The 23,012-nt window shown below is 40.1% G+C and overlaps 1 protein-coding gene across 3 annotated transcripts in view; it reads left to right on the top strand.

Annotated features, from left to right (window-relative positions):
• The window catches only part of znf148 (zinc finger protein 148), a 50,263-nt gene that overhangs the window by 5,501 nt on the left and 21,750 nt on the right, over positions 1 to 23,012 (top strand). For all 3 annotated transcript variants that reach the window (XM_073047538.1, XM_073047539.1, XM_073047541.1), the window contains exons 2-4: positions 10,801 to 10,865; positions 11,491 to 11,843; positions 17,954 to 18,079. In XM_073047538.1, the coding sequence (XP_072903639.1) occupies positions 11,517 to 11,843; positions 17,954 to 18,079 (453 nt within the window). In that variant the 5' untranslated portion in view covers positions 10,801 to 10,865; positions 11,491 to 11,516. The remainder of the gene's footprint in view (positions 1 to 10,800; positions 10,866 to 11,490; positions 11,844 to 17,953; positions 18,080 to 23,012) is intronic.

Below are 23,012 nucleotides of genomic sequence, written 5' to 3'. Positions count from 1 at the left end.
TAAATCTATTTTGAACTTTAGGGAGAATTCAAGCCTCACTTGAAACATCCAAATCCCGTGCACAGGTTTATAGACTTGTGGCATGGAGACAGAGCCTTCAGTCTGCTGACCATCAGGACTCCATTTACCCTCATTTTATTCTACCAATGCAATACAATTTGACACTACACAAGGAGCAATTAACGTGCGTGTCTTCGAGAAATTGAGCATCTGAAGGAAACCCAAGTGTCTCAGGAGGAACCTTGTAAACTGCAAACAAACAACATGGCAGATCAGGATTGAGCCTGCTTTATTGGAACAGCTGTATTACCTGTAGCTTGGTGCTGCCCTTTAGCAGAAAAAGTGGCTTTATCTTGCTTATGAAGGTTTTGCCTCTTCAATATTTGAAACAATTCAATAGGCTACTGAAGGGATTAAAATATTAGTTGTTCACCAGGAAACTTGCTTGCAAATGCTGTGTATATCTAATAGAAATATGTTTTGGTAACTTCAGTTCAATTATTGAAGAACTACCTGAATTTGCCCTCAAGAATTTAAGAATAAAGTTCAAGTCAGATTTTCACAGATGCTGAGTCAAATTTACTGTTTGGCAGACAACTAGCTTCACGTACCGCATTTTTGGTTTTGTTTTTGTGGCTTTTTTAGGCAAGAATATTTCAACCTATAACTTTTTCTGAAAAGCTTTATTTATGGAATTTCAGTTTCCACTGTAGTTAGGTATACACGTTTCAGTGTTTATTTTTAAAGGAAACGCTTCTTGCCTAGTTATTGCTTAATGTCATTAGTTTCTGCTATAGCACTCTATCACAGCTGAGTATCAGGAATCTCATTGAACTGACAGGAATAGTTTTAACTCTTTGAGGTAAAATGGAATCAAATACTGGAAAAGTGGTAGTTCTTGCTGCTTGATTTTTGTGGGGACTTCTGTCCAGATCAGTAAAAAGTGCCATCTCTTTTTCCAGTGACAGGTTCTAGACCTGTGCCTGCATAGCTATCACTCTGTTGTCTGGCTCTGACTTACTTCTCGAATGCCATCCATCCTACCACTACCACTGATTACAGCTTACCTCAAAGAATTAAATCTTATTTGTTTGGAATGTGAAACAATGACATGTAAATAGTTCACATACCAACCATGAACTAAACACTCTAGTTAAGCTGAATGAATTGTGATTAGCTTTGGCACCAAATCACCAAAAAGCCCAAACTTGCTAGTCATCTCACTAATGACTTCCTGGATGCTTCTTCAGGTGAAGCAAGTGGAATAGTTGGTCTTTAGTCTAATCAGATGTAATTGTCTTGGGCAGGAGATTCTTGGTGCTGCATTAGATTTGCCTCCTGGGTGGAGGAAGTGGAGGAAAAGCAAATGGATGGTGTAGTAATGGAGGCAGGAGTGTGTTTTACAGTCTATTGTGTCTGTGCTTGTATTTAATAGACTATGCTAAACCTTGGGTCAGATTGCAATAGCTCATAAATCTATTAATGATTGAGGATTTTACTGACATAAAGAATTCCAAAGATGGGTAACTTTAACAAGAGAAATTTCACCTCATCTCAGTGATGTATGTGCCATCCTTTAAACTTAAGTTCATCAACCTGAGGAAACAAATTTCTTGGTATCTAACCCAGGAGCCTCAACAAAAAACTAAATATTTTACTATTGTCTTGAGTGAATGTAAGGAAATCTTCCTGTTTTCTCATCAACTGTATTCCTAATTCAATGAGTTGGTGTAATGAAACTATTGCTATACCATCCCGAGATTAATATTTATTGAAATATAGCGTGCAAATCGTACACTGCCCAGCAACCCCCAATTTAAACCTAGCGTAATCACAGGACAACTTGCAATGACCAATTAACCTGCTAATTGGTACGTCTTTGGACTGTGGGAGGAAACTGGAGCACCCGGAGAAACCCACGCATTCCATGGGGAGGACTTAAAGAATCCTTACAGAGGATGTTGGAATTGAACTCTTGATGTTACGAGCGTGAATGGTGTTGTGTTATCAGCTGTGCTACCATGGCGATGTGTCTTTTCATAGTTACGGAGACCAAAACTGCACACAGTATTCCAGGTATGGTTTTGCCATTGATTTGTGCAAATAAAATTAAAATACTTTGTAGAAGGAGGGGGAAGAAAGATGTGTATTGAGTTCATTGTGAAGATTTGGTAATCATAAATTTAATTTCACTTGCTGAGAGATTAGAGAATAGAATTGGGGAAAAATTCAACATTGCTATGCATTTAAATCTTAATAGAATAAATTGGACTGATAATTCAAATTTATGTTGTCTTATTAGTGAGAGTTTTCAAGTCGCTGTTGTCTAAAGTGGCAGAATAGCTCAAATGATTTCCTGTTAGTTTGTCACTCGTTGGTATTCACTTAAGTTGTAGGTTTATGCTATTCCCTTTGAACTGTAATCACCGTGAAGTGGATCTTTACTATATCTGATCAGTTGAAAGCTCTTGCTTTGCAACATCCCTGGTTCCATCCATTCTCAGCTTTGCTGAGCTCCCTGCTGTAGTACACAATGTCATTGGTTTTGCAGAATGGGAAGGTATGAGGTAAAAAAGATGCAAACAACTTAGTTTTAAAAGTATATGACTTGCACCAGTGTTTTCCATCTGTTTTGCTCTTTGGACAAATTTGTAATATTTTTGTTTGCTTCAGTTTAAAATAGGACCTGGGGAGACTTTTTTTCGAATAAACAAAGAAAAACATTTTTTCATGTTAGTAACAATTGATCTGAGCCTATTGATGTTTAATATAAAATTGTGTTTTCTTTATGTTGAATTTGAAATATGCTTGAAGGGAAAGTAGCAAATTTATTCAGACTTGAGTGCATCCTTGGGATACATATGAGAGGCAGTACATAACTCGGTGCCTGGGCTTCTAGTTAGCAACGAGCAAAGAAATTTGTGCTTGCCATAATTACTGTAGGTGCAGTTCACGTAAGAAAAAATGTGTAAGGCATTTCTTGGCCCGAAATGTCGACAGTGCTTCTCCCTATAGATGCTGCCTGGCCTGCTGTGTTCCACCAGCATTTTGTGTGTGTTGTAAGGCGTTTCTTTGTCTAACATCTTCACTAATAAAAAAAAAAATGCTGTCACTGGGATACAACAACACTTAGTTTGGGGCTGACTGCTTTCCATTGACCCTCGAATGGATCAAATGGAAGTCAAATATGGGTACGTTGAGTTTCTCTTAAGAGTTTAAAAAAATCATATATCGATTGATAACAAGCTTTCAAGTTAGACATTTCTACCACCACTCTTAAGGATATTTTTCTCAATTTAGAGTTTCTTTTACTACAGCAAAAAGTGCACCAGTCTCTGTCCATAATGCACTTTGAATTTTGTCCTGCACTATTTAGTCTTCATTATGATTGTTGAGGTTGTAGTGTTTCTGGGATTCATCACAATTTATTCTGCTCATCCTTACGGAGGATTGGAGGGTTGTGGAAATTATAGACCAGTGAGTCTTACTTTAGTGGTTGATAAGTTGATGGAGAAGATCCTAAGAGGCAGGATTTATGAACATTTGGAGAGGTATAATATGATTAGGAACAGTCAGCATGGCTTTGTCAAAGGCAGGTCGTGCCTTACGAGCCTGATAGAATTTTTTGAAGATGTGACTAAGCACATTGATGAAGGAAGAGCAGTAGATGTAGTGTATATGGATTTCAACAAGGCATTTGATAAGGTACCCCATGGAAGGCTTATTGAGAAAGTAAGGAGGCTTGGGATCCAAGGGGACATTGCTTTGTGGATCCAGAACTGGCTTACCCACAGAAGGCAAAGAGTGGTTGTAGACGGGTCGTATTCTGCATGGATGTCGGTGACCAGTGGTGTGCCTCAGTGATCTGTTTTGGGACCCTTACTCTTCGTGGTTTTTTTATCAATGACCTGGATAAGGAAGTGGAGGGATGGGTTAATAAGTTTGCTGATGACACTAAGGTTGGAGGTGTTGTGGATAGCGTGGAGGGCTGCCAGAGGTTACAGCGGGACGTTGTTAGGATGCAAAACTGGGCTGAGAAGTGGCAGATGGAGTTCAACCCGGATAAGAGTGAAGTGTTTCATTTTTGTAGGTCAAATATGATGGCAGAATATAGTATTAATGGCAAGACTGTTGGCAGTGTGGTGGATCAGAGGGATCTTGGGGTCCGAATCCATAGCTCAAAACAGCTGTGCAGGTTGACTCGGTGGTTAAGAAGGCATACGGTGTATTGGCCTTCATTAATCGTGGAATTGAGTTTAGGAGCCAAGAGGTAATGTTGCAGCTATATAGGACCCTGGTCAGACCCCACTTGGAGTACTGTGCTTGTTTCTGGTCGCCTCACTACAGGAAGGATGTGGAAACTATTGAAAGGGTGCAGAGGAGATTTACAAGGATGTTGCCTGGACTGGGAAGCATGCCTTATGAAAACAGGTTGAGTGAACTCTGCCTTTTCTCCTTGGAGCGACGGAAGAAGTGGGGTGACCTGATAGAGATGTATAAGATGATGAGGGGCATTGATCGTGTGGAAAGTCAGAGGCTTTTTCCCAGGGCTGAAATGGCTGCCACAAGAGGACACAGGTTTAAGGTGCTTGGGAGTAGGTACAGAGGAGATGTGAGGGGTAAATTTTTATGCAGAGAGTGGAGAATGCGTGGAATGGGCTGCTGGCAACTGTGGTGGAGGTGGATACGATAGGGGCTTTTAAGAGACTATTGGATAGGTACGTGGAGCTTAGAAAAATAGAGGGCTATGGGTAAGCCTAGTTTGGCACAACTTTGTGGGCCGAAGGGCCTGTATTGTGCTGTAGGTTTTCTATGTTTCTATGTTTCAAGATGGCTTCAGGATGTTTCAGCGATCTGAGCATTGCGTTTTAAGAAATCTGGGCAAAAATAATATTAAGCTGAATGTTAATAGAAGTGATAAAGGCAAGCACTCATTGGATGTCATCTGCTGTGAACAATCCTACAATATGAGCAAAGTAAAAGTTTGTGCTGGAAGATTACCCCTGGAGGTGTATTGTGCGCTGTGTGTGGCAGAGATGATAGCGAGAATGGAGTGGAAAAAGGATGAATACATGGAGTCAATAACATGCGCACCAGAGTTTGACCCAGGAAAAAGCATGGTTATTACAGTAAGACTTGAAAGAATGCAAGGAGGGCGACAGATCTTCTAAAATACCAGTGAATTCAAGAGCAGCCGTGGCTGGTTTGAATGTTTGAAGAATGTGCAAAACTGCATAATATTTGTCTTGCGGAGGAGGTAGTGTGTGAGGACTGTGGCAGTAAAAAGATTTTCCATAGGAGCTGAACCGAATTGTAGAGAAAGAGAGCTCCTTATTGTTAACAAGTATTTTGATGAGAATGTTCATCCCACTTGTGCATTAAACTGCCTTGAACATTAAAGGCAGAACAGGATCATAGTAATCATGGACACATTGCCCGTCATCTTAAGCTCCTCTTAATATATCACTTGAAAAACCCATTAAAATAATACTAAAAGGTTAATTGTCTGGGGCAGGGGTTCTCAACCTTTTTCATGCCATGGACCCCTACCATTAACCGAGGGGACCATGGACCCCAGGTTGGGAACCCCGAGACTAGAGTGTGATGAACTAACAGAAAAAGTAAGATGATGCACTGCGCTTCCTAGGATTATCTCATTGAACAATGATGTGTGAGGGATAACTTGTAGTTCAGATTCTTGCTTGTTGTCAAGACTGTTCCTCAGCACCTGCTTATCATCAGATAGTACGTTCAGATACGGCCTCTGACAATTGGCTAACGTTTTTCACTGTTCCTCAGGCCCCTCTTTATTGTTATGAGCCATGGACACAGAAGTAGTATTGGAATCTCATGGTGAAGAATTTGCAAATGAAATTCTGTTGGAGCTGAGCAATGGAAGTAATTTAGAACAAGAAGTCATTGCTCAGGAACACAACCAGTATAAAAAGACTTTGGATGAATGTGTGAGAAAATCATTAGCCATTTTTGACACTATCAGTGAAGTGCAGCATGTGGTAGTAAATGCTATACTTAATGCAATAAAAAGTTTTATCAGATAAAAGTGAACACAACACTGTCTAGAATTCTGTAGACAAAACTTAAAAGAATTCAAGGAGGCCAATGAATCTGAAGTGCTTGACTTGCCGTGGCTGATTTGAATGTTTTAAGAGTGTGGTGGGGGATGTGTGTGGGGGAGGGTAAGAAAGAACCATCAGTGCTGAAAATTCTATCAATCTTAAATTCTCCACCATCACCATCATCTGAAAACCACTGATAATTCTACCCTCATCTTTCCTGACATCACCTTGATAGACAAAAGCTGCTCTACTGCTTTACTACAGATTGGGTGCAGGCTAGATTACTCAGCTCCTCTCCCCCCACCCCCACCCCAAGACTACTTTGGTCTTCAATAAGATCTTGGTTGATCTTATTGTGTCCTCAGTTCCATTTCTGCCTACCAACTACTATCCCCCTTTTAACCTCCACATTGGGAATCTGTAAAAAAAAATTCCAATTTCACCGGCCTTTGAGGAAGAGTTCCAAAGACATCAACCATAAGACAGAGGAGCAGAATTTGGCCCATCAAGTCTTCTCTGCCATTTAATCTTGTCTGATCCAATTTTCCTCACAACCCCAATCTCATTCCTTCTCCCTGTATCCCTTCATGCCCTGACCAATCAAGAATGAATCAACCTCTGCCTTAAATCTACATAAAGACTTGGCCTCCACAGCTGCCTGTGGCAAAGAATTCCACAGGTTCACCACTCTCTGACTAAAGAAATTCCTCCTCATCTCTGTTCTAAAAGGATGCCCCTCTATTGTAAGGATGTATCTTCTGGTCTTGGATTCTCCCACCATAGGAAACATCCCATCCACATCCATTCTATCAAGGCCTTTCACCATTCAATAGGTTTCAATGAAGTCACCCCTAATTCTTCTGAATTCTAGTGAATACAGGCCCAGAACCATCAAATGCTCTTCATATGACAAACTATTCAATCCTGGAATCATTATCATGAACCTCCTTTGAACCCTTGGGACTCCCTGGGTGAACCTGATCTCATCTGTTTTAAAAGGGAGAATCCTTTTAATTATACAAGAATACCTGCTGGTTCTAGGTTTTCCTTGCAAGAAAACATACTCCCTCTGTCAAGAGATTTTGGGATCTTTGATTTCACTGGTGGGTATGTTTTGTGTGTTTTATGTCTTTTAAATGTTTAAGGGTTTTGCATAAAATTCTTGAACTTGGGAATGCTTTTACTTTGAAACTGAAGAGAAAATCCTTTTTTTTGATTTATGAATTATTCTGGAAAGCAATCTTTTCATATATTGCAGAACTAAATATTTTTGTTAAGTAGATGCAGGTAAAGAAGACTTTCGTGTTGATAGGAAGAATGATGATGCATTTGGTAATGTTCCAGCTAAGTTACTGATTGTTGCTAAGTATTGATATATTGAAGTAGATTGTGTGACCGTTTCATGAGCTGTTTAAATAGGCTTTTTAATTCCGATAATTGAAGTGCTGAAGCAGATTTCTGTGATTTCCAAGTTTTATTAGGTGCTTGGTGCTTCAATTAAACACCATTTCAAGTGTTAATACTGCTGTCTCATTAATAAAATTGCAGGAGCGAATTTAAAAATTTTTAGTTGCCCGTTTTAATTTTGAGCTTTGTGTCTCTTAGTGTATTTGTTTTGCTTCACACTAGCGACAAGAGACCTTTATGATCACTTCTGTTCTGTTGCTGGCTTATTAAATTTTTTTTTCACAAGGGTTATTTCCTCAAATATTTTTTTGTTTATGATAGACCACTTGAAGCTGAGCACAAGTGTAATTTCAAACTACTTGTATCACGTAGCAATTCAGAGAAACAAGAAATTAACTTTTATTGAATGTAGTGCTGTAATTGCATAACTTGCAGACGCTTTGAAATAGTTCAACTAAGCTAAAAATGTTTTGTTGATGATTTTCCGTTGTACTTAGTGTCTGAGTCTTCTCGCTTAAGTGTCCAACAAGAATCAGCCAACGTTGATGGATTCCTGTTACCCTGATACCGTTTCTCCACGACCGCACTGTCCTGGTGAAACCTCTCCGTGCTCATCATTGACCGCCAGGATTTTCAGGGAAGAAGTCGAAATGGGAATGCAGAAAATGAGTTTTTAGTGACATATTGCACTTCATGGCTTTGTATGCTTGAAGCATGGTGTCAGCCAGCTGCACGAAGTTTGGTGCTCTTAGTTGCCAAAAGAAATTTCAGCAACATCCTTGAGTGCCTTGCATACAATTTTCTTCTGTCCCAGAAGTCCTTCGAATTGCCTGTCATTGATGACCTGATTGATTTGTGGACCAACAAAAATGCTTCCTTAATCTTGGCATCAGTTATTCTGACTTGAATTATGAGCTGAAATAACAAATATAGGCGATTTTTTAAAAAAATGGTGCATGACAGGGAAATTTCATGGTGATTTTCATGATCAGCAGCCCAAAATCCATAAGGTACACCCAAAAGAATTCAGGAAGCAAATCCTTGTTGTCCAGTGATGTCGGTCAATTTTGCTTATTGTTCAATGAACACGTTTCACTGTCTGAGAAATGGGTCTTTGCATTGACATAATATTTTGTATTGATGCAGACATTTTTCTCTACATTAAATGTTTATGATGGTAAAATGACTTGTCAGGTCATGGAAATTTTTTTATTTGGAGCATATACTTTAGCAAAAGGCAGAAGTTCTGATGTTAATATCCCACAAAGATCAAAGATTTTTAATCTGTTTCTGGATATTGGTTATTGAGAAGGGGATGCCACCCCAGCAACTTTGGTGCTTGTCTTTTAATGTCAACTTGTTACTCTGACACTGCAACACTTCTCACGTGTCCTATTCCGAACTGATATTTAAGTGACATTATGGAATGAACAATTATTACATTGCAAGTCCTCATGCAAAATTTTTCGATTTCTTGGGAGGTTTATCTTGAACCGTTTGACTACTGACCACATCAGTCTTTTAGAAATGGATTGTAGTAACTTATCTTGATTTGGCTATAGTTGATGAATGGGTTCAATTTGTGGCTTAACTTTGTACATAAGTTGGTTGATGGGTGTAGGCAGTTTAGATGGTTTGCCATGGACTAGATGGGCCAAAGGGCCTGTTTCTGTGCTGTACTTTTCTGTTACTATGATTCTATAAGTTAGGAAGTGGAAGTACATAAAGTCACTCTGTGCTAACTTTACAATATTGTAATGAATGGCATGAAAAGCACATACGTTTGATCAGAATGAATCTCTGAAGGGGAAGAGAGAAAATTAGTTCTGCCATTTGCAGGAATGCATATATATACTGTGTTGGACATTTGAATTTTATTAGATACTGCATGGAATAGGCACTTCGAACAACGCCACCCAAAAAACCTCCAATTTAACTCTAGCCTAATCATGGGCCAATTTAGTAAGATCGATTGACTTACTAATTGGGATGACTTTCGAATGTGGGAGGAAACTGGCACACCCAGAGGAAATGCACAGCTTCCCTGGGGAGGACGTATGGACCCCTTATAAATGATGCCAGAATTGAACTCTGAACTCCGATGCCCCAAGCTGTAATAGCATTGTGTTAACTGCTATGCTGCCGTTGAACCCTGCGCCTGTAATTTAATAGCATTACAGGAGCTTGGTTGCATGTATGGATGTCCATAAGTTGGATATGTGAAACTTGGGGATGGCCTATATGCCTTTTGACTGTTAGATATTGGAAACTGCAGGAACATTACTGACCCTCCTTTCTGGGTCCATTATAGTTTACCCCTCATCTTTTAGTTGGAAAAAAGGCCAACAAAGGAGAATGTAACTTTACATATAACAAATCCCTTTTGCCCTCAGTGTTTGGGAATGTGCTGAACTCACTCTGTTTTTAGCCCTTCCTCCTCACCACTTGGATTGTTGGCAAGACTGCATTCTCTTTATTATTTACATCACGGTACTGAAGTCAAATTTGTTTGTCCCTCGAAAGGACTTCCTCATACACTCCAATTAGGAGTACTTGCCCTAATTCATAATTTTCTGATTTGTTCTGGTGCTGAAACAGTTACATTTATGTTTTTAAAATATTACATTATATTAGTTTTTGCTTCTCTTGATCGCGGATGTGGGCATCTAGTTATTTTCAATAATGTCACTGCACTTTGGTTTTCTATCCAACTGAATCTAAATTGCAACTGCATCCTGTTCTATGTTGCCTCACTTCTGCATATTCTCCTCATTTCCTCGCTGCCAACATATACATCTTCCCCAATTTTTGTATTCCTCACTGCCCCTGCCACTTAATTTCCATTCAGCCTCCCCTCAAGCTCGACTATGTTGTGTCCCTCGTAAACAGATCAAATTGAACAGTATGCTTACAGATCGTCATACAAGTGGAAATTTTAATAATGATGCTTTTTACTTGTTCATTAACAAATACAAGTTAAGCTACAAAGTTTAAATTCTTGTGGTCTAAAAATAGATTGCTAGTAATTTTTTTAAAATCAGTAACGTAAATGATGGATCTAGTGAGAAGTTCCAGATGAACAAATAAAAAACAACATGGAAGAATGCAAATGGTGAGAGATCAGTGATGTAACACACTTCAATGAAAATAATTTTGTGCAGTCAAGTTAGAGGATTGCCATCCAAGGCAGAGCATTCTTTTGGTTTGCGTAACTATACAGCGTAAAACCAACTACTTGAACGTGCACCATTTCTATAAATTTCTAAGGAATGTTAAATAATATTTTACTAACTTCTGATCATTATTACTCCAACAGATCATTCAGTGTGCTGATCCAAATTCTGCGACGTAATGGAGGAGAATTTGCACTGGATCAAAATGGTAGGCTTGGCTCCATTACTTAAACCACAAAGAGAAGTAGATTTATTTGTTAGCCAATTGAAAGAATCATCATCATCATCATTGTGTGCCGTGTCGTATAATGTGGATGCTCAAGGTCTTTGACCCTGATCACCCACATCAGGTGATGGCAAATCTGAAATGTGTTCTTTCAGTTTTGGGTGGCGGAGTGCAGTTACGTCTCTACCAAAGGAGGTGTAAGGTGCTCCTTCCGTCCGCTAACCTGCAGATCACCCTTGGGCAAGGTGTAGCACCTGCTTAGTCCCCTATCAGGGCTATGTGAAGCCATGGGAGCAGGTGGTGGATATCACAAGTCCTGGTTATGCGACCATTGGCACCGGCCAGACATTCTTGGAAGAGAATTGATAATGGCTGGGGTCGATGGTTTGTGTGGCTATTGAAACAATAGCAAAATAAAATGTTTGTCATCCATGGACAGATTGATGTCAATGATTTTTGTTATTTAAGGGAGATAATTTTTATGCTTTCCAGGATTGCAGAAGAGATTTGCAGAAATTCCTGGATCTTCTCTGCATGTTGTTTACATATCAATTATCATGTCTAGTTATTAAGTATTTTTTTCTTATTGCATATTTTTTCTTTACAGATTTAGCAAAACAGTCCCACTGAAGAATGAATATTGAAGATAAACTCGATCGAATTTTTCTTAAATGCAGCAGTATAAATGAAATGCAGTCTTCCAGACCGCAAGTTGTGGTGGGCAGCATTTCCAATCAGCCTTCTGTACATATAGGAGCACAAGAAACGGTATTAGAAGAGAGGGAGATCTCTCATGAAGAAATTCTCCACCAAGAAACTGTTTTACAGGAAAGCGCCCTCCCACAGGAGGAACTTATTTCACATGATGAGCTAATGATCCACGAAGAGACCGTTAAAAATGATGATGATGAACAAGATGGCCATGAACGGCTCCCTCAGGAGTTAACATATGAGTTAAATGTGAGTAGACAGTGTCAGCTGACTTAATTTATCTTTTTTATGTTACCCAAGCAGAATGGCAAAATATATAGCTCAGTTAAACTGCATTCTTTTAGTGGGAGTCAAGATTATATCATTGTTTTTATTGTTCTCTGCTGGACAGAATATTGGCTAGCCTTCTAAGCCTGATCCAGTCCTAACAAAACTAAGCACCAAGAGTTCTTGCATTTCCTTCCACTAGATGTGGTGAAACCTGTTGGAAGAGGTTTAAGTTTTCAGGTTTTGTTAGAACATAAGTACAGCACAGTAACAGGCCATTTGGCCCACAATGTTGTGCCAAACCAGCTAAAGAGTAAATCAAAAACATCCATACACTACTCCCTCTTGCCTACACAATGTCGATATCCCTCCAACTTCCTCACATTCATGTGTCCATCTAAACGTTTCTTAAACACCTCTAATGCATCTGCTTCTACCACCATACCATGCAGCACATTCCATGCATCCACCGCTCTCGGAGTAAAGAAATTATCCTTCACATCCCCTTTAAACCTAACCCCTCTCACCTTCCATGCATGCCCTCTGGTATTAGATATTTCAATCCTGGGAAACAGATACCCTCTATCCACTCTGTGCCTCTCATAATCTTGTAAACCTCTATCAGATTGTCTCTTTGCCTCCAACGCTCCAGGAAAAAAACATTCCCAATTTTATCCAGCCTCTCATGATAGCATAGGCCCTCTAAACCAAGCAGCATCCTTGTAAACCTCTTCTGCACCCTCTCCAAAGCCTCAACATCCTTCCCATAGTGGGGCAACCAGAACTGTACGCAATACTCCAGATGCGGCCTAAGTAGAGTTTTATATTAAACACAAAGTACACTGCAGATGCTGTATGCTGCCCGACCTGCTGAGTTCATTCAGTTTTTTGTACGTCTAGAGTTTTATAAAATTGCAAAATAACCTCTTGACTTTTGAACTCAGTGACTCAACTAATTAAGCATTTCATAAGCCGCCTTAGTCCTGACATTTGTTTAAGACACAATTGAATTATTTGTAAGTACAAAGCTCTAAATGCTGTAATTTAGATATTTTGCAACCATTTTGCATGATGAATACGGAATTTTTAAGGATTTTTGCAATGTCATGGCCACGCTGCTTACCAAAATGCACTAAAGTCACAACTCAGTGAGTTAATTGGATATGGCCACAAGGTGCTTTCCAGGGAAAGTGGTAAAACCTGCAAGGAAAGTTATAAAATTATTACTTTCAGTATGTTATTGCTTTCAGAGATGTTATCTCTGAAATTTTAGCCATATATCTTTACAATTTCTGTATTAAATATGGCATTGTGCAAAAGTCTTAGGCTAGGATGTGTGAGACTTTTGCACAGTACTATATTTGCCAATGTGATGTGGAGAGTGAGTTTGTATTCTTTGCAGGAGCAAAGGATGTTGGGAATGGTGAGGGTGGAGCGCTGCAGGAGGGGTGTAGGACAGGTGGAGATAAGGAGTGCCAGGGTGGGTGCAAACACACCCAGGCCTGAGACACCAGGTAAGGTCATTTGATTCCAAACAATTGGTTTATTGATCATTACAGAAAGTCTCTCTGGAGCTTTCTGCACCCTCCCCTCTCCCTGACCCCTTCCCACTCTCAGTCCACAGTGGAGACCCATATCAGAATCAGGTTTATCATCATTCACATATGTCATGGAATTAGTTTTTTTTTGCTGCAGCAGCAGTATGGTGCAATTCATAAAATTACTACAATTCTGTGCAAACGTCTTAGGCACCCTAGATATATACCTAAAACTTTTCCACAGTCATCATAATTACGTGCTGTGTCGTGTGACATAGACCATCATGGTCCCATGACCATTATTGTTCTTGACAAATTCTTCTACAGAGGTGGTTTGCCATTGCTGCTTTCTGGGTAGTGTCTTTACAAGATGGATGACCCCAGGCAATATCAGTACTCTTCAGAGATTGTCTGCCTGGTGTCAGTGGTTGCATAACCAGGACTTGTGATATGCACCAGCTGCTCATACAACCGTCCACCACCTGCTCCCATGCCTTCACGTGACCTTAATCGGGAGGCTAAGCAGGTGCTATGCCTTTACCAAGGGTGACCTGCAGGCCAGCGAAGGGAACGAATACCTTACGCTTCCTTTGACAGAGACGCATCTCCACCCCATCATCCCTTTTGCACTGCACTATAAATAATTAGGATGGTTGTGAATTAATGACTTGTACCTGAAGCTAATTTTGTCCTCCCAGATGTCAAATTATAGGATTAAGTTCAAGAACAAATTAGAGTGTCACCAAATCTGATGTATAGAACTATCCTCTGCGAACTGCAGCCAAACTGAGGCCAGAATGCAGTTGTTCTTCCATTTTAAATGAGTGAAGTGAGGCAGTAACTCAAGATGCACATGCCATAAACATTGCACTCACTGGAATTTGGAATCAGATCCAGGAAGCTGGAGTTGTGAAGCAGCAGTTATGTAGCTGTGTCACTGTGTGATAATTTCTTTAAATATGGTACTTGCATTATACAGACACATTCAAATTGTTTATTTAAATTGCAAGCAACAGAAGTTTTAGTATTGACTCCAATTAGATGTAGGCATCCAGTCAGAGAAACAGAACTTAACAATCATCCTCTATTTGATCAGAGGTAGGAAACAAAGAATTCAGTCCACCATTTACCCCTGGATTCTATTCAATCTAACCTTTCAAACTAGCTTGCCTTGAGGAACCTGGTCCATATAGACACTGTTCTATACTTATCTATCCTCTTGGTTGCCTCCTCGAAGAATTAAAAGAGATCTGTCAGACACAACTTCTTATGCACAATGTCATGCTGATTGCCTTGAATCAGACCCTGTCTCTCTAAATGTTGGTAGATCCTATTCCTCAGAATCCCCTCCAGCAATTTACCCGTTTACTACTGTCAGGCTCACCAACCTGTAGCTGTCTGGTCTAGTTTTGCTTCCCTTTTTAAACAGTGTTCAAAATTAGTGACTCTTCAGTCTTCCAGAATCTCTGTGGAGTGAGAGGTTAGGTTGTGGGGGCACAGCTTACGTTTATGTTGGATAACAATGATTAGGTGTTCAGGCATGAGAACAAAGCACACCAGCACCTCTACTTCTTGAGGGTTTGCAAAGATTCAGTGTGACATCTAAAACATTGACAAACTTCTATAGTTGTCTGGTGGAGACTATATTGACTGGCTGCATCATAGCCTAATACAGAAACACTTGGATGGAAAATCCTACAGAAAAGTGGTGAATGTGACCCAGTCCATCAGTGGTAAAGGCCTCCCCACCACTGAGCACGGAGACCTTGCGCTGTCTCAAGAAAGTGGTATCCATGATCAGGGACCCCACCAACTAGGTATGCTCTCTTCTCACTGCTGCCATCAGGAAGAAGGTACAGGATCCTCAGGACTCACAACACCAGGTTCAGGAACAGTTATTACGCCTCAATCATCAGGATCTTGAACCAAAAGGGGATAACTTCACTTGCCCCATCGTTGAACTGTTCCCGCATCCTAAGGACTCACTTTCAAGGACTCTTTCATCTCATGTTCCCGATATTTATTACTTAATTATTCATTAATTTTTTCTTTTCTTTTTGTACTTGCATTGTTTGTTGTCTTTTTCATATTGGTTGTCCGCCCTTTTGGTGTGCTCTTTCATTGATTCCATTTTGGTTATTGGATTTACTGAGTAGTCTACAAGAAGTTGAATCTCAGTGTTGTATATGGTGACATATATGCACTTTGAACTTTGAATCTGGAGGTTTATAAGTCTGTAGGTGGTGTAATTACACTGGTTCCCATTGTTTACACAACATAGATCACCATGTAGGCACTTGTCAGCATCCGCAGCATGTTTCTAATACCACCTACAAATTGTTGAGAGAATTATTACTACTGACATAAGTAAAGAAGCATTATGGACTTTTTTGACTTGTACTGGGTATTTTGATAGGAAAACATTTCTAACTTTTGCTTTTGTTATAACAGCCCACTCTGAAGATTAATTTTTAAAGATGACAAACACACATCAAATATATTTGGTTGGCTGTCCGTTTGTTTCACTGAGTAATTAGATGATGGGTATTCTCTCGATGTTCCTTCCAAGTGATCAGCTTCAAAGAACACTGACTGTGAATGCAGCTAGCCAATGCTTTTCGGTAGATATTAACAGCTTCAGTCCCAGTTTTCCACTGAATTGGAAGTAATTGAAGCAATGAATCCAGTGCTTTGGTCTGTTGCTAAATCCACATGGAGTCTAGTGGCAGAGCTCTATCCTGCTGAGTCTGGAATGCTTCTGGATGGCAAGTTAAGGCCACTGTTTCCAGTCCTGGATAGCTCAGGAATAGTGGAGTGGCATGCCTTGGCCTGTAAGATTTGGCTTAGTGTACTGAGAAAGGAAAGAACTGCTGACGCCGTGGAAAATTAACAAGGAAATTGGCATTTCTCCATGTCTAAGTGCCAGCAAGCTGAGTGTTCCTTCACAAAGGCAAAAGTCTGCAATCTGTTCTCCACTCTTGGCTGAGTTTTGCTGACTGCAGTCTGGTGTTGACATTGACATTACCCTGGATTCCAAAAGGTATTGAGAGGGTGAACTTGCTGCAGTTCCTTTGGAATTCTCTTCCAAGGTGGAGCTGGCAGAGGAGCAACCCATTTTTATCAGTGGCAAGGTATGATTACATATCAGTGAATGTAGTCATTTTAATTGAAGTTTAATTTGCTTAATTAGTTTTATGTTTAGATTTGTTTTAATTGTTTTTTTAATAAAGTCTTGAATGTTTTGGAGTGCATAGATGTCAGGAACATATTGAGGAACTTGACAGTTTTGTCAACTGACTAAAACTGGGACCATAAATTAGCCATTTGTCATGGTGTCAGGAGGATCTTCTGGCTGGTCTATGATGTGGCAGTGGATTACTTTACTGAAGATTTGCCACCGTACTTTGCCACTCAGCATTAAGGCAGCTTTGGCTGAAAACCAACAGTGGTCAGCTTGCCATTGTCAGCAAATCCCTGGGAGCAGGCTTTGGCCGATTGTCAGTGATCTGGATACGTTGCAGTTTATCTTGGCTCTTCTGTGGATGCCGAGGTTGGTGATGGGGAAGAGGATGAATTTGTGTTGGAGCCAATTGATGATACTATAACTTCTCTATATGATCTAAATTGAGGAAAATTTTTAAAATGCAGCAAAATGAAGTGAATCAGGTGACATCTGTCAAATATCCTTGGAGTTAGAATTTTAACTCTTGCACAAACCATTTTAATGATTCCTGAGAACTTTGATAATATGTACCACTTTTTTATTGACCCAAATATTTTGTCATCATTATTTTGCTGGTTCTATTTTGTGGTGCCCTGATATTTTTAGTATTATGTGTTGTTCCAGCGGAACAATTTCTACTGACAAGAAAACGAGCAAAGGCGGGTTACTGGCGCTGTAAAATCTGTCGCTTTGGGTAGGTGGGGCTCATCAGCCGTGGTTGACAGCCAATCTCAGAGAAGGAATACACTGATCTCAAGCCTCTGCTGCCTTGTAGTTATACCCATCCATGAGGGAAGGCTTTGGGAGTAAACCCCGAGAGAAGAATCTGGAGCTGGAGTCCCTAAGGCAGTCTCGAGTTGAGTTCAATGCTGAATGGCAACTCCTGCGATGCTGCTGGTGCCAAACTGTATTGGTCTCTGCCGTTCTTTTAGATTCATCAGCTGCGTGGAGAGGGGGAGCCGGCTATGTGGGCATTAGCTTGCTCTCCATAATTATACTGCCCTGGCTTTTGTAATGTTTAGATTATCACATAGACAGTTGGGACGCAATATCCATGGGCAGCCTTGGCCAATGGAGGGCCTCATAGTGTTGTTATTTGAATCAAAAGTCAGCATCGTGTATAGTTGCTTGAAACATGATGAAGAGAGAGGGTATGCATATGAGATTGAGTTCAGGATCAAGATCTTATTGATTGGCAAACCTAGTATATTTGTTTCAATAATAAAGTCTGTGTTGTAGAAGCTGGCTCTGTCAGACCTAGTATTTCTGGAAAATTGTGCTGCATTCCCCAGGTTTGAAATTTATTTCATTATTACTTTGTCATTCTGAAGGTAAACGTAAAGCAGGAAATCCAGTATGCCGACGAAAGTGGACAACTGAAGAAGGAGAAAGGGCAACAAAAAGAACCTATAGACTTGCAAAAGAAAAAGAAAAGGAAACAACGATCTCCATCAAAGGTAATTCATCCAACTTGTGATCATCTTCAGGATGCATTGTAGAAATGTAGTGGCCCATGTGGCTTGTTTGTTATCACTTGAGAACTTAACTTAGTCTTTGTACCTGATCAATGAATCTGCCAATGGTGCCATTCAGCAGAGCATTTGCTAAAAAGAAATCGTTTTTTTTTCTAAAGCATTTTCAGTTACAGGTGCTCCTTAACCCATGGAAGGTGAATGTGAATTCATTAGGATTACTGAGCTAGACTGCAGTCTTGTAGTTTTTTGTTAACGCAAAAAATACAGAATTTTAATACCTAAATAGCATGTTATAAATTGAAGCGTTAAAATAATTCCTCATAAGCCCTACATAAAGTACAGAATAAATGCCAAAACTGAGAATAATGTTGACTTTCTTAAGATACTTTATTGATTCCAAAGGAAATTAGTGTCACAGTGACATTACAAGTGCACAGATATACAGTGGTAAGAAGGGAATTGAGAATTTTTTTTTTAAAGTTACCTTAAAAATAAGGTGTACAAGATTTAAAGTCAAAAATTACAAAATCACTTCCCCACTATAGGTTGACTAATTACAGAGCTTGATGGCCGGGGGTAAGAATAACCTCATATATCACTCCTTGTAGCAGTGCATTTGTCTTAGCCTGTTACTGGAAGTGCTCCTTTGTTTAGACAAGGGTTGCGAAACATTCCCCAGAATTGCCATGATTTTCTGGAGGGTCTTTCATTGTACCATAGCCTCCAGTGTGTCCAATTTGACTCCTATAACAAAGCCAGCCTTTCTAATCAATTCATTGAGCCTGTTGGCATCACCCATGTTGACACCACTGTCCCAGCACACCACTGCATGGAAGCTTTTACTGGCGACAACAGACTGGTAGAACATGTGAGGGAGATGTCTGCACACTTCAAAAGATCTCAGTCTCTTCAGGAAGAAAAGGCAACTCTGATCCTTCTTGTACACAGCCTCTGTGTTGGTGCTCCACTTAAGTCTGTCATCCTGGTGCACCCCCAGGTTCTTGTAGCACCTCACCACATCCACACCCTCACCATCAATATTAACAGGGAGCAGTGCAGGTTTGGTCTTTCTAAAGTCCATCACTATCTCCTTTGTCCTACTAATGTTGAGCTGCAGATGATTCAGCTTGCACCATTTGACAAAATCCTCCACCAGGGTCCTGTGTTCATCCTCCCGTTCTCCCTTTATACACCTAACATTGCTGAGTCATCAGAGAATTTCTGCAGGTGACTTGAGGGCAAGTTGCAAAATTCAGTTATTAGTTCAGATATTAATTTTTGGGTTGCAGTTTAAACAGCACAAACTCTCTCTAAACTTTAAAATACATCCAATTAATAATGTCGTTGTCTTGTGGTGTTTGGTAAAAATCCTAACAGCTGTTCCTCCTTGTCTGTAAACCATCTTTATTCATTGAGGGTTTGGAATGAGTGGGGGCTACTTGGCATTAAAGACCTGGAGGTGTAAACCAGGGGTGGAGAGGAGGAGGCAGGAGGATACCACTGCTTATGTCCTGTGGGCTGGATTGACTTGCTCTCTAACTTATGCCAGCAAGCTTTCATGTTCTCTTCCTCCACCCTCAATTTTTCCTGTACCTTGATAGTCACCTTGTCTTTGTAAGTAGAAATTTTAAATTAAATTCTAATCATTTATATTTTTAATTGTACGCTTTTTTTGGAAAGTGATCAAATGGCAGTATCTAATATCTTTCAATAAGCTGTAGTATAACACAACAGCTTATGGTGTGACTTATGGGTCTTGCTGCACTTCATGAGAGGCTGTTGGATTAAACTGTTCAATTGTTATTTTCACTGCAGTTTTAACAACTAATTGCTGCCTTGTATTTTATATAACTACCTGTATACATGTATCTGTTTAGTATATTACCTAGTAGTCACAGTATGTATATGCATATGGTCAGTGTATCCTTAATGGTTACAGTTTTTTTTTAGAAACATAGAAAACCTACAGCACAATACAGGCCCTTCGGCCCACAAAGTTGAGCCGAACATGTCCCTGCCTTAGAAATTACTAGGGTTACCCATAGCCCTCTAGTTTTCTATGCTCCATGTACCTATCCAAAAGTCTCTTAAAAGCACCTATCGTATCCACCTCCACCACCATTGCCGGCAGCCCATTCCACGCACTCACCACTCTCTGTGGGGAAAAAAATTACCCCTGACATCTCCCCTGTACCTACTCCCCAGCATCTTAAACCTGTGCCTTCTTGTGGCAGCCATTTCAGCCCTGGGAAAAAGCCTCTGACTATCCACACCATCAATGCCTGTCATCATCTTATACATCTCTACCAGGTCTCCTCTCATCCTCCGTCGCTCCAAGGAGAAAAGGCTGAGTTCACTCAACCTGTTTTCATAAGACATGCTCCCCAATCCAGGCAACATCCTTGTAAATCTCCTCTGCACCCTTGCTATGGTTTCCAAATCCTTCCTGTAGTGAGGCAACCAGAACTGAGCACAGTACTCCAAGTGGGGTCTGACCAGGGTCCTATATAGCTGCAACATTACCTCTCGGCTCCTAAATTCAATTCCATGATTGATGAAGGCCAATACACCGTATGCCTTCTTAACCACAGAGTCAACCTGCACAGCTGCTTTGAGCGTCCTATGGACTCGGACCCCAATATCTTTCTAATCCTCCACACTGCCAAGAGTCTTACCATTAATACTATATTCTGCCATCATATTTGATCTACCAAAATGAATCACCTCACACTTATCTGGGTTGAACTCTATCTGCCACTTCTCAGCCCAGTTTTGCATCCCACTGTAACCTCTGACAGCCCTTTTTGTATCATTCTGGAACATTCTCTGGTAACGCATTATTTGAATGGAATGTTTCTTAGCTATGTGTTATAAGAAAGGTTGACCATATTGTGCCATGTTAGATACATGGGTTATGACCAAAGAAGAAAAATGGCTGAATTCACTTAGTACTTTATTGCAAGGATGCTTATTAGGTGCTTCAAAAATCAAACTTACAAAAATTAGTGAAAATAGTGAAAAGAAAACTGGCAATGTTTTCCAAACAACACATTAATAGCTCCATGTTTATATTCTTGTCCAGTGTGAACTCCTGGCACCCCATCCATTTCCAACTCTCTTTGTTCTATTAACACTGAATAAAATGTTCATGAAGTGACATGTTTTATGCCACTTTCCTGACTTCTGGAAGAACTTGGATTAAAAATATCAGACTCCACCAAGGCTATACTGATAATTTATAGAGTACACTAACAACGTATAATAATAAAAAGGCCAGGTGACAGTAGTGTGTGTGTGGTGGTGGGAGAGCACTTTGCATCCAGTGACCACATTTCTGTTTGTTTCAAGGTAAATATGGAAGAAGATAGGTCTTGTCCATGGGTTGAGATTGTAAATTGGAGAAAGGCCAATATTGATGATATCAGAAATGATCTGGCAAGTGTGGATTGGGACAAGCTGTTTTCTGGCAAAGATGTATTTGGAAAGTGAGAGGTTTTCAAAAATCAAAATTTTTGAGAGTTCAAAGCTTGTATGTGTCTGTCAGTATAAAAAGAAAAGATAAATGTCAGGATCCTTGGTTTTCAAAAGATAATTGAGGCCCTGATTAACGTAAAAAGGAGGTGCATAACAGGGAGAGGCAAGTAGGATCAAATAAGGTGCTTAAGAAATCAGGAATGTGAAACGAAGGTATGAATTTGTCTAGCAGACAAGGTGAAGGAGAATCCTAAGGGAATCTACAGATCTCTTAAGAGTAAAAGGATTGCAAGGGACAAAATTAGTCCTCTGGAAGACCAGAACAGATGGGAGAGATCTTAAGTGCATTCTTTGCATCTGTATGTAGTCAGCTGATGGATACAGAGTCTGTGGAAGTGAGGCAAAGTGGTATCAACTTGGTGACACTGTACTGATTACAGAGGAGGAGGTGTCTGCTGTCCTGAAGTAAATCAGGATGGATAAATCCCCAGGGCCTGACGAGGTGTTCCCTCGGACCCTATGGGAGGCAAATGCAGAAATTGCTGGGGCCTTGGCAGAGATATTTAAAAACCCCCTTAGTGACAGGAGAGATACCAAAGGATTGGAGGGTAGCCAGTATTGTGCTGTTTAAAAAAGGCTGTAAACATAAGCCTGGAAGTTATAGGCCTGTGTTTCTGACATCAGATGTGGGAAAGTTATGGAAAGAATCCTAAGAGATCCGATAATACAAGTATTTGAATACACACGGACTAATAAAGGATAGTAAGTATGGCTTTGTGCATGGTAGGTCATGTCTAACTATTCTTAGAGTTTTTCGAGGAAGCTTCCAGGAAAGTAGGTGAAGGCAAGGTAGTGGATGTTGTCTATATGGACATGAGCAAGGCATTTGACAATGTCCTGCATGGAAGACTGATCAAGAAGGTTCAGCCGTTTGGCTTTTGGGTTGAGGTAGTAAATTGGATTATACATTGGTTTTGTGGGACAAACCAGAGAGTGATCGTAGACGGGGTGTAGTGGACAGTGAGGAGGGCTATCACGGCTTGAAGAGGGATCTGAATCAGCTGGAAGAATGGCAAATGGAATTTAATGCAGTCAAGTGTGAGATTTTGCACTTTGATAGGACCAATCAGGGTAGGTCTTGCACAGTGAACAGCAGGGCACTGAGTGTAGTAAAACAAAGGGAATATAGGTACATAATTTGATGAAAGTGGTGCCACAGGTAGATAGGGTCGTAAAGAAAGCTTTTGGCACATTGGGCTTCATAAATCAATGTATTGAGTAGAGAAGATGAGATGTTACGTTGAAGTTGTTGGTTGAAAGCTTCATTTAACGTCAGAGAAATGCATACAATATACATCCTGAAATGTTTTTCTTCGCAACCATCTACGGAAACAGAGGAGTGCCCTAAAGAATATACGACAGCTAAATGTTAGAACCCCAA

The sequence above is a fragment of the Hemitrygon akajei genome, chromosome 5, assembly GCF_048418815.1.
Source record: "Hemitrygon akajei chromosome 5, sHemAka1.3, whole genome shotgun sequence".
NCBI lineage: Eukaryota > Metazoa > Chordata > Chondrichthyes > Myliobatiformes > Dasyatidae > Hemitrygon > Hemitrygon akajei.
This window is presented reverse-complemented; position numbering and strand designations above follow the sequence as displayed.